The sequence below is a fragment of the Stegostoma tigrinum genome, chromosome 27, assembly GCF_030684315.1.
Source record: "Stegostoma tigrinum isolate sSteTig4 chromosome 27, sSteTig4.hap1, whole genome shotgun sequence".
Classification (NCBI taxonomy): domain Eukaryota; kingdom Metazoa; phylum Chordata; class Chondrichthyes; order Orectolobiformes; family Stegostomatidae; genus Stegostoma; species Stegostoma tigrinum.
This window is the reverse complement of record NC_081380.1, coordinates 15548420-15561196: the sequence shown is the minus strand read 5'-3', so window position 1 is coordinate 15561196 and position 12777 is coordinate 15548420. Positions and strand designations below refer to the sequence as shown.

Below are 12777 nucleotides of genomic sequence, written 5' to 3'. Positions count from 1 at the left end.
TGTTCTTCCAATGGTGGAATTATTCATGTTATGGGTTACAGTTGGAAATGATAGCTGATGTTACAGGCCACTAAGTATTGAGCTGATCACTGGAATGAAGTTAGAAATTAAAATGTAACAATCTCTTCTTCTAGATTCATCCATGTCTTCTGGGTCTGTGGCGGAGGGTGGAGGGGCACCACAGAAATTACTTATTTTGGATGCAAGATCATACACTGCCGCTGTAGCCAACCGAGCGAAGGGTGGAGGTTGTGAGTGTGAAGGTATGCATTACATGTGAACACAGCTTGTGCTCCTGATTCTGAGAGAGACCTCCAATCCTTTGCTCCATTGATTTGTATTGAACAAGCTTTAAGCAGAATGTGGTAGGAGAGTTTTTGTTTGCCTCTATAGGCAATCAAGGATAAGGCCGGAGCAAGCGCGGCCACGGTGTAACTGTCCAGAAGAGGAAACCTGGGGTAAGCTTGGCCTAGGTGGGTCTCATTCCATAAGGACTGTTCCTTTCAACTTGTTTATCCATCTGCGAGGAACACGCAACAGTGGGTTCTTCTGAGGTTAGTAGATCAGACTTCCAAGTGCAAACTGCAGTTAGCGATAGAGAAAATTGGCAGCCATCTTCCTGGAAGTAGTAACAAAGGATTTTGGCCTGAAATATTGATTTTCCAGCTCCACATTTATTGATTCTAGCTTCCAGCATCCAATATCCTTACTGCCTTCACCTTCCTGGAAGCGCCATGTAGATGAAGCTTGCTTAATTTTCAACTATTTAAAAGTTACTTTTAGTAATAAAGCTGCCATTGAATGTGACTTTCAAAATTAAACTGGCCCTGCAAGTATTTATGTGCTCATAGCAGTCTCCTCCTCGAGACTAGATGATCCACTAGCGGGGACGTCAAAAGCATGTTTTGCTGATCTATAACATTGGAAAACATGTTACTTAATGAACAATGCAAAAGCCATGCAGAAAAAAGTTCGAAGACCCCATAAGATATTGTTTAGATAGCACCAGCTCCTGGGATCGCTGTTTGAAGCATAGGGTCCAAAAAAAATCAGAAAATCTACATCCTGAGTTATGTTTGTAAGTGCATATTAAATGAATTTAATTGAAATAAATTTAATATGTCTTTTAATTTATTTTTGGTGTTAATTTAATTCATTTTTCGTAGACAAAGTATAAACTTGAATGTCTTATTTACAGCTGAGTGCCATGAATGAGAGGGACTGGATCTTTCAGAGGAAAGATGTTAGCATTCATTACTCTTTTGGATTTTTTGGATTTCTGATTTTAGATGTGCCTTGGGGACTGTGGGCATGAGTGAAATGTGAAAAGACATTTTAATGCTTGAAGATAACTTGATTTTGGTTTGTTCGGCGCAATCCTGTTTAGTGCCTTGAAATCCATAGATAATGTTGTAACACACCCCTTGTCCACTAAACTGTCATGAAATGATGGGAATGGAGTTTGAAAAGAAGGGCCATAATTGAACCACTGATGTCACGCACATTCTGCTCATTAGAAAATTGTCTCTCCAGTTCAATAGTGGGAGCCAATTGTTTGTGCTCATTTAATAACCATTTAAAGCTGCATTGGAGTGTCTTTAGAATAATTTTGGATAAATTTAAGATTGGTCGTACAGCTGTCATCTGTCAAATTATGACAGGAATTAATGATTATTTTCCTTGTTTTGCAATACATTGGAACTGGATACCAGCTTCCTCAGGAGATTGTATTATAATGTGGCAAACTGGTTATCTAGGCTTTATTTCATGTTCAACTTGTTAACGTATTGCTGAGCACCTCTGTGGAGTAAACAAATCACTTGAACGCTCGTTAGGTGCTGCACTGGTGGGGATAATAGGCTTTCATGAATGAGTGAACTTGTTGGGCTGAATAATTCTCTTACCAGTGTGTATCTTTGTGAGCTGTGATTTCCTGATACATTGAACCTATTAATTGTTGAGTCAAGATTTGTCTAGCCACTTTTTTTCTGTATACCTGGATGTGGTCTGCACTATAATATCTATCACAGGCAATATGTAAAGGTTCCCTGCATCCTAGACAGTACCACTGAATTACTGCATACTCCACCTTGATTTACTGACTTTTCTGTTTACTGCAGAATATTATCCAAACTGTGAAGTGATGTTTATGGGGATGGCGAACATTCACTCAATCAGGAACAGCTTCCATTCACTCCGAGCTGTCTGCAGTCAGATGCCAGATCCTGGAAAGTGAGTGCCACATTTCTACCAGTGTGAGCAGTTTCGGGACAACGTTTCATATCCACCTATCTTGCTACGTCCTGTGTTTTTCCTCTACAGAACGTACAACCTTTGACTAATAAATATACAGTTTTAGAAAGCATGTTCTGTCTGAATTGTGCATGTACATACAAATGAGCAATTTCTTAGTATCTTTGTAGAGGAAAAAACCTCCCACAGGGAGAAAGAAAAGTAAATGGTAAAACAAAAGAGATGATAAATGTTACTTTTACTGAAATAGGTTACTTAAGGAAGGTCTTAAAAGATGAGAAGAAATCAATGGGAAGAAGATCCTAAGGAGAGAGTTTGTGCATAGGGGGTTGTAAATGGATGTATTAGTTTTGAGTGGCAGACCATGTTGTTTGAGCTATGTGTAATGTAAGAATGTGATGACAGCTCTTTCGAGTGAAGTTTTACAGACTTTATTAAACATGCCTATTTACAAGACACAGTAAAAGAGGACATGCTGCTGCAGCCTAACATAATTGGTCTTCATTCCTTTTGAGATCTGGCATCATGATGACTTAGCTCCTTTTGCACGTGCTCACTGACAATCCTTAGAGTAATGGTACAATTCCATTTAGGTCTCCTTGAAGTTCTTTTTACGGTATCCCAATTAACTGCAGTCATGTTGACATGTACCATTGACACCACTTGCCCAATTACCCCCATCCACCCTCTATAAGTCTCTTTGATTTGAAGCCTTAATCTCTAGCAGAATTCTCAGCAGTTTTGGAGGGCGTGCAGGATGCATGGGCCTTTTGTCTGCAAGGGTGCGCAGGGGAATGACCGATGCACTGCAGCTAAGAGGATTTCTGGAATTCCCTCAAAGAAAATTACACGATCGTTGGTGAGGAGAGATTCTTGTGGATGAGGGTTTATGTGAGTTTCCTGCCAGGCACTGTTATCTGCAGGCATGATGCCAAATTTAGTTCACTCCCCCATATAATTTTAGTCTCTCTCTTTTTTCGGAAGATCATCTTTATACTACAGATGAACTTCATCCTTAACAATGTGTCACCTGATAGCCTTGTGCAAACTGAAATTACTTTTCTACTGAGCATGTCTTTTCAAAATGCAGTATTGTCATTTAATTGCAAGTGAAATTTTCATTAGCTAATGGTGCATAGTGATTTTTGGGCTTTGACCATCTCCATAAACCCGAGACATTTGCCTCCTTCACGATATCTCTTTGCTGCGCCACTTATGAGAGAATATTGGCCAACTCTGCAAGTAATTTCTGGAAGCATGCTTTAAGTTTTCCTTTTGTAGTCTGTAAGGTTTGGTTACATTGTGTGCCTGCTAATAGATAGACTTTTAGGTCAACTATCTGTTTTAAATTAATCCGACTACAACCATTCATATTAAATTTTGATCTGTTCAAACTCTTTGATGCTGTAATCGAAGCTTTGTCAAAGGTATTCCATGCTTTTTGTAGCTCTAAATTTAGATCCCCAGGTAAAGCATCTCAACGGAGTATGATGCGTGTCATATGTTGCATTGGCACACAATGCAGCTTATCAATTTCACTTACTTCCATTGGTGATTGAACTAACGTACGGTTTTTGCTTTTGCTTCTGTTTCCCTGTAGAGATTTGACCTGTTAGGCAGGGAGAAATTTCTTGTAACTGTGGCTGTCATTGCTGTTTCTACACCTTGGCAGACTCTCTAAAAAAGGGAAAACAGCTTCACTTCTTTACTTCCTTCATGAAAGGGATGATTCTCTTTTTGTAAGAGACAGCTGAGGCTTCAGGAATTGTCAGCTGAATCCATGGTTTCAAACCCCATTAAATGAATGATGTTGATGCCTGCAGCTGTATCCTGAAAGAAAAAGCCAGTATCTTCTGGTGGCTAGTCACCATCTTTGGTGCTTTTGTACCCTCACTTTTGTAGTTTTCCCATGAAAGTTATTATTGGAGAAACTGCTTTTGTAGTCCTAAGGCTGGAGTGTTTGCAATGGAAAGTAATACTTGGCACATTGAATCAACTTCAGTGCTTCCAATGTTTTCTTAAGAAAGAATATTTAAAACAATGTATGCAACTCCACTTGATGATAAAGCATAACGTCTAGGAATGATGTACAAAGTCTCTGTAATCTCTCCTCCATTGTAGCAAAGTGGTATGCATCTGCCCTTTCATTTTGATTTTAATACCTTTGGTGCCCCCAAATTGAATAGAGGATGGTCCAAGATATTTTTTTCCTTAACCACAGCATTGCCTCCAGAAAAGTGGCTGCATTTATCCCTGTACTAATTGGAAGTTTTCCTGACAGATGCCATTATTTGTTGCAGTGGACTTGCAGGAGAAAGACTTTACTCTGCCTCACTGTGTTCCTTACAGTTTGGATACAACCACTGTTGTTGGTGTTTAATTTGCTGCTGTTTAGCTATAATGTGATTTCTCTCAAGAACTGGGGAGACACTTTTTCTTTAAAAAAATGAACTGCATGGTTGGGTTCCTATCAGGTGGGGTTTCTTAATGATATCAACTGTGCCCAGTTTCTTCATGTGCTTGCTTTGGTGACATTTGAGTGTTTGTTCCTTCCACATCCCTGCAAGTGTCTTTGATTAACTGTAATAATTTATTCACTGCAGCTGACTTTGTTTTTTTTTCCCCTGTTATTATTGATGTGTTCCATTGTCTTTTGTTGACAGTTGGCTTTCAGCTCTGGAGAGCACCAAGTGGCTGCAGCATTTATCTGTGATGTTGAAGGCAGCTATGCTGGTTGCAAATGTGGTGGACAGGGAAGGGAGGCCAGTCCTTGTACATTGCTCTGATGGATGGGATCGCACTCCACAGATAGTAGCACTGGCCAAGATTTTGCTAGATCCTTATTATAGGACAATTGAGGTATGATCAAACCTCCTGTTTTACTGATACTGATCTCTTTATGGTGCAATTTGCTACACGTTTTGTGTTACGATTTAAAATACTCCAAACTGACTCAACACAGTCCAGATTTGCTCAATGTTTGAAGCCCTTTGCAGAGCTCATTTCTGTCCAAGAGTGAGTTGCAGCTTTTGAAAGTGAAAGATATTGTGTTTAGGGAACTTCTCTGACTTGACGGAGAGACAATATGTTAGGAAGAGCAATACACTAACTGAAATGAGCAATGCTTCTGTTCTCTTTGATAGTTTGAGAGTAAGCTTTAACTGAGAAACCGGTCTTCAACATTTTGCTCTTGCTGTGTAATTTGTTCAGAATTCTGAGCTGGAGCAGCACTAAAAGTTGATAAATAGGACTAAAACTATGAATAGCTTATTCCGAAACAGGCATCCAAAGGTGGGAAAAGGCAAAGAAATTGAAGCCAGGCAAGTAATTTAAACTACAACAATCTTCTCAGCAAAAGACACATTCAAGTAATGTAACAAATCTGTGCTGTTCTTTAGAAACCCTGTCCTGAAGTTGTCCAGCTGGACTAAATTGGTCACTGTTGCTCAGCCTTTATATAGGAGACTTAGTTCTATTAATTTTTATCAAATTTAAGCCGTTACTAATGTCTGGATCACCTACACCCATATAACATGCTCATAACTTTGTTTAAAAAAAAAACTGATCAAAACTACCCCTCGAATTATGTCTCAACGTACAAAACCCACACCTTGCCTTTTACACATTTTTTGTGAACTTCATGTTCGTCAAAGATACTTGGTTTGTATTGAAGACCTTGATGTACCACCAATGCAAAATTTTGTGTTCACACCAGCAAACTTATGACCCTTCGCATTGTCAAGTAGTGGTATTAGCATTTTGGGTCAGAGCATCCTCAGTTCAGTTGAGGTTGCTCAGACTCATTTCACAAAGGATCATGACATTCATAAGGCCAGAGATTTTCAACCCATTGATGGGTTGGATTTGGACAGGCGTTTGACTTGTCTATCGTAAATATAGGCGTTGTTGCAACTGCAGTTATTATGCTATTTATTATGATAACTTATTATCATTGCTCAGATATTCATTTTGAAGTAATGCCATTTGTTCAGAGTGAATGAGTTAGGTTTGTGATTATCATCTAGAAAAGAAGTGGTATAAAAATAGAGGATTTCTTTTCACCATAACCAAGATACAATAAGTAACTTGGGACAATATGATCTCTCTGACTTCAATATGTATTTTTCAATGGGAGTGTGATCACAAGACCACGAATCCTTCATTGAGTCTATGGGAAGCTAATAGAATCAGAAACTAGTATTAATCTGAAACATTAGAAGGAAATAGATCCGTGAACATCTATGACAGGAATGGCTATTGAAATGAAGTCCCAACATCAAAAGTGACCCCCAAAATGAAGAATTCTTTCTCTTTAATTTCCTAATGGAAGTTTTACAAGTTTTAAATTTGGTGTACAATATTGTCATTTTACTGTCATGCTGTCACTAGATCTTTGAATACAATAATACTGTTTCTTATTTTACAGGGATTCCAGGTTCTGGTGGAAACAGAGTGGCTGGATTTTGGTCATAAGTTTGGTGACCGATGTGGCCACTCTGAAAACCTGGATGACTTGAGTGAGCAATGCCCTGTATTTCTGCAGTGGCTGGACTGTGTTCATCAGCTTTTGAAGCAGTTCCCTTGTCTCTTTGAGTTTAGTGATGCATTCCTTGTAAGTACTTTTAAGTAACAAGAATGTGTGTTTAATCAATAAACAGCTCCACTTTTATAGCTAAACCATCTTGCAATTGTGTAGTAGTTGTAACCTAATAAAATCTCTTGAAGCTTTTCACAAAAGCACTTATAAACAAACTGTGTAAAGTACAATTAGGACAGATGGCCAAAAGCCTAAATGGAGAAATGTGATTTAAGCTCATCTGAATGGAGGGAAGAGAGTTAACCAGCTGCTGATATTTAGACAGGGAATTATTGAGTTTAGAGTCTAAATAGCTGAAGGTATATTTATTGGTGGGGCAGTCGCAGAATCTCAAGTGGCTAAAGTTAGATGTGTGCAATTATTTTGGAGGGTTGTGGACCTGGAGGAGATTAAAATGAGAGGCTCAGGCCTTAGACGGACTTGAAAATTAAACTTCAGAATTGACATATTGCTTGACCAAGTGACTGAGTTCCAATGTAAGTTGTCAAGTGTTTATTTTGGGGAAGGAATAAAAGCAACTGAGCACCATATACCCTTGTAACGTGCTAATAACTATAGATAATCTCCCAGAAAAATACTTGGCTCTCTGTAAAGCTCACTTGTAAGGCAAGGGTATCACTTCCATATCCTGCAGAAACTGTTCTCACTCTTGGGCAAGATGCAAGGAAAGAATTGTTTAACATACAATCACAGTGTCACTGATAGTCAGTCTTTATTTCTGGATTTCTTTTGGTCTCAATCAATCCTACTGTAGTAATTTGTTCTTGCAAACTTCTTTCAGTGCTGCAAATACACCATCCAACATATTCCTTGCTTTTCCTAATTATTTGTTAAGCTGTTACAACCTTTGACTCCTTCAGATTTGCTACATTCATGACAGTTCCAAAACCCAAACTTTGGTATTGTTAGCTCCTTTACATTTTGAATCTCGATGGCCTACTGTTTGGTCGTGGACCCTTCAAATTTATTTCTCACTATTAATAGTGTACTGTTAAATATTTATTATTAATATGGAAATATTTCGGTGGAATTTTATGCCTATGCCTAAGCCTAATGTCCTGTTTATTTCTCGATAGGTAAAGCTGGTGCAACATACATATTCATGTCTGTATGGAACATTCTTGTGTAACAATAGCAGAGACCGAGAGGCACGCAACATCAATAAGCGCACATGCTCAGTCTGGTCTCTGCTACGAAGTGGCAACAAAAACTTCCAAAACTACCTGTACATCCCCAGTGGTGAAACGGTGAGCAACATTCAAATCTGTCTTAGTCAAGGCCATCCTAAATGTAAAAGGCTAGACACTTGAAATTTAAGCATAAACTATTGGAAATACTCAATAAGCAGTCATGTAGCATCTGTAGAGAGAAACAGTTTACATTTTAGGTTGTGATGACCCTTCATCAGAATTGATACTGCTTGACCTATTGAGTATTTCCAGCACTTTGTTTTTATGATCCTAAACATAAGTTTGTTCAGAGTTATCCCCACATAGGGTATATCAAGAATAGTATGCATGACTTACTATTACAATGGATGATTCTTTTATTTCAGTGGTAATCTTTAATACTGTTATGCTGTGACAGAGAAGAATGAGAAATTGTGCTAAAAATAATAAAAGCTGTAATTTCTCTTGACAGGTTTTACACCCAGTGTGTCACGTTCGGGCACTTCATGTGTGGACAGCTGTGTATCTGCCAATTTCATCCCCATGTGTGCCAGCTGGCAGTGCTGACCTGTGCCTCTCCCGAAGTGGAGCAGCAGAGGAACGAACTGGGAAGTCATTGGACAGGTGGGTAGACTGTGTTCACTATTCCTATCGGTTGTTTTGAAATGCAGTTAATCTAATTTGGGCCTTTACAACTCAGCTTATTGCAATAGCTTTTAATAGGATTTGGTTGCATTGAGAAAGCAAACATGTAATCCATTGAGCTTTTGATGGCTTCATGGAATCCATCCGCTTCAGATCCGCATCCTATCTCAGCAAGTCATATTTAGGTCTTTCAAAGAATAATTTAGTTAGTTCCACTCATTTCTTTATCCCATATTTGTACATTTGTTTTTCTGTCAAGTATTCATCCATTTTCATTTTGAAGGCTACCTTTGAATCTGTATACAAGAGTCTGTTCAATGGTATGTTCTAAACTCTAACCAGTCGTGCAAAAGTTTTATTATCATGGCTGCTGGTTACTCTCCCAATCTGAATTTGTCATCTCTAGTTAGCAATGTTTCATCCATTGGAAACAATTTCATTATTTGCTCTATCTAAACACTTAAACCCCTCTATCAACTCCCTTACCCATCTCTTGTAAGAGAAACAACCTCAGCTTCTCCAACCTATCTACATAACTGTAATCTCTCGCCTTTATTGCCCAACATTTCACCATCTTATGATGTCCCTCTTGAACGTCAACCCCATAGTTTCTCCTTACCGAACACTCAACAGATGAGTGTTGCAAAACTACTGTAGTTCATTTGGAAAAGAGATCAGTATCAGTGAAAAATTCAGTTTCTAGTGGCAATGTAGAGCAGCAGTAGTTGAGCATTGACCAACATTTGCATTCACTGCCACTAGGGGAGAGAGAGAATTAAGCATAGTTGATGCAGTGGGTAAATCTTTTAAGAGACCTAACGGGTCATTTTCTTGTTAAAATATGACAGAAAAAGTTATTGGCTTGCAGAAGAATCTATTCTGAGTCCCCATGAAGAATCTTAAGATCTGGTTTTGTGATGATCAAAATTTGTGCCATTATAACTTCATGTAACCTTCAAGAAATGCAGGGTTAAACTTTCCATTAATCTTAATCCTGACAATTCAGAATGCAGGATTTTAACCAAATGTGATTATAGCATACAAAGCTACACTCTGCATCTTTATCGTGAAAGACTATTTCTGAAGAATAACTTTGACAGACCTGAACTAAACTGAGAGCCCACGCAAGAGTTCTTTGTCAGAAGGATCACTAGACTTAAATCATTAACTCTACTTTCTTTCCATAAATGCTGCCAGACCTGCTGAGTTTTCCAGTAACTTCTGTTTTTGTTAGTAATTGTCTACCTGTAGCTGTAGACTGTCTCTTTGTAAGAAATACTAATTCTTGTTCAGGGGAGAAACCTGGTCCATGCTGTGTTAACCTGGAGCTGAAAGTCAGACAAATTGGGGAATTCTGCATATTTTTAGAAAGCGTTTGCTTTTATGATAACTCCGGAAAAGTTGGAGCTTTATTTCCAGTGTGCTACCCTGGTGAAGTAACCTATATGAACGAACTCCATACTTGCCTTATGAAAGTCCTTCTATGTGACATTGTCCATTTCCTCTGATCTACTTTCCTGGTTGCACCTTTTAAAAACTTAATAGTCAAATATGATTGCCTTTAAAACAGTGATACTAACCTATTGTGTGCCTAACCATTTAATGTTTTCAGAAGTGCTGTACTGCCGTGATCTCAGTAATAGATTCTATCATTTATCCCTACCATTTATGTCTAACTAAATAATATAGCTCCTTGTTTTCTCGAATATGTCTGATATCTCCCTGTCCAAAACAGAAATTCCATAATTTAGGGAACTGTGGGAGACCAGGAGCAATGTATTCACTAGAGTAAGTATGCACTTCTTTTCAAACAATATATGTATGCCATCAGGTCCAGGAGATTTGTCAACTGTTAGTTCCATTTAATTTTTCCAGTACTTTTCTGGTAGAAGCTACTTTGTTTCTCACTCATTAGATCGTTAGTCCCTTGTCATTTACTGTTCGCTTTTGTTTCGCATTGTAAAGACAGATGGTAAATGTGTTTGAGATAGTAGGAACTGCAGATACTGGAGAATCTGAGATGGCAAGGTGTGGAGCTGGATGAACACAGCAGGCCAAGCAGCATCAGAGGACCAGGAAAGCTGACGTTTCAGGCCTAGACCCTTCAGAAATGGGAGAGGGGGAGGAGCAGGAGCAGGAGGTTCTGAAATAAATAGGGAGAGAGGGGGAGGCGGATAGAAGATGAATAGAGGAGAAATTAGGTGGAGAGGAGACAGACCGGTCTAAGAGGCGGGGATCGCGCCAGTAAAGGTGAGTATAGGTAGGGAGGAGATGGGTCAGTCCAGGGAGGACAAACAGGTCAAGGGGGCGGAATGAGGTTAGTAGGTAGATGTGGGGATGGAGCTTGAGGTGGGGATTAGTGGTAGGACAGGTTAGGAAGGCTGGGACGAGCTGGGCTGGTTTTGGGATGCGGTGGGGGGAGGGGAGATTTTGAAACTTGTGAAATCCACATTGATACCATTGGACTGCTGGACTTCCGAGTGGAATATGAGTTGCTTTATTGTTTGGTCCACAACACTGCTACCCGAAGGTTGCAGGAACAGCAGCTCATTTCGCTTGGGAACTCCGCAGTCTAATGGTATCAATGTGGACTTCACAAGCTTCAAAATCTCTCCTCCCCACACCACATCCCAAAACCAGCCCAGCTAGTCCCCGCCTCCCTAACCTGTCCTTCCATGTAACCTGTCCTCTGACCTCAAGCCCCACCCCCATCTCCTACCTACAAACCTTATCTTGCTCCCTTGACCAGTTCTCTCTCCCCGCCCCCCCCCCCCCCCCCCCCCCCGCCTTCCTGGACTGACCTATCTCCTCCCTACCTCCCCACCTACACTCAGCTTTCTTGGCTCCATCCCCGCCACTTTGACCGGTCTGTCTCCTGTCCACCTATCTTCTCTCTTCGCCTTCTATCTGCCTCCCCCTCTCTCCCTGTTTATTTCAGAACCTCTCCCCCTCCCCCATTTCTGAAGAAGGGCCTAGGCTTGAAACGTCAGCTTTTCCACCCCTATGATGCTGCTTGGCCTGCTGTGTTCATCCAGCTCCACACTTTTTGTCAGGTCTGGTAAATATGTGTCTTGTGATTTTCTTGTTCTCCATTATAAGTTTCTGTCTTTCCCTCTGAGGAATGCATATTGGGCTTTTACAACTCTTCCTTTTTATATACTTACAGAAGCCCTTTCAATACATTTATGTTTCTTTACTAGATTATTCTTGTATACAATATTTTCCCTCCAAGTTCTTCGTTGTCTTTTGTTGATTTTTAAAACCCTCTTTTACTATTTTAATAATTGATAACTTGTAAATCTCCATGCAAATCCAGTGACAGTCCTTGACAGTCTGTCCTGGAAATCCTATGATGAGATCTGGGCTTTAAATGAGACATTATCCATGAAGTAATTGGAATGAGAACAATTAGCTGGAAGGACCTAAATTTGCCAAAAATTATTAGGTGGCTGTGGAGGGTGAAGTTATAAATGGCAAATTCTTCTTTTAGGTGGTGTGAATAGTGGTAGTCAGTGCTTTTCGTCCCTGTCATGTCCATTATGATCGTAAGCATGTTTTAAACTGCTGATGTCTTTTCTTTCCCTACTATCTTCTGTGTTAAATGGTAGAACAAGGTCTTCCATCAGTTCTCATTCATGTGATCTGACTAATATTTGTCCTTCAATCAACATAAATGAAAACAACTAGGTCATTATTACGTTGTTAAATATAAATTGACTGATTTTCCTAGGCCATAGCAGTGGCTGAACTTGAGAAATATTTAATTCCCTCAAAGTTGCTTAGATAGTTGTGGAAGGTGGTATAAAATGCAGGGCTTATTTGCCTGTGCAGTTTCTAATCAGTTGTCAGCAGTTGACTTGCCACTGATTAAAATTAGAATTTGAATGGCAGTGCGAATAAACGGAATGAGATGAAGTATTCTAATAAAGAACAACTATTACAGTAATCGGGCACCTTGTGTCTGGTCAGTGCTGCTGATAAAATATTGTGTGTAGGTGAAGCAAAAATCTAGTTGTTTGAAACAATAAAATTATTCCCGAAAATTAACATTACTAATCAACACATTTTGGAAACTTGTGCTGAAATCGGAAAAACAAGACTTCAAAGAACTTC

At 39.4% G+C, this 12777-nt stretch overlaps 1 protein-coding gene across 7 annotated transcripts in view; it reads left to right on the top strand.

Moving 5' to 3' along the window:
* mtmr4 (myotubularin related protein 4) overlaps positions 1-12777 on the top strand; it is a 171866-nt gene that overhangs the window by 119253 nt on the left and 39836 nt on the right. For all 7 annotated transcript variants that reach the window (XR_007250022.2, XM_048556834.2, XM_048556836.2 and 4 more), the window contains 6 exons: positions 135-263; positions 2121-2232; positions 4917-5112; positions 6680-6865; positions 7927-8097; positions 8492-8643. Coding sequence is in view for 6 of the 7 variants with exons in the window: in XM_048556834.2 (XP_048412791.1) it covers positions 135-263; positions 2121-2232; positions 4917-5112; positions 6680-6865; positions 7927-8097; positions 8492-8643 (946 nt within the window). In the remaining variant the exon portion in view is untranslated. The remainder of the gene's footprint in view (positions 1-134; positions 264-2120; positions 2233-4916; positions 5113-6679; positions 6866-7926; positions 8098-8491; positions 8644-12777) is intronic.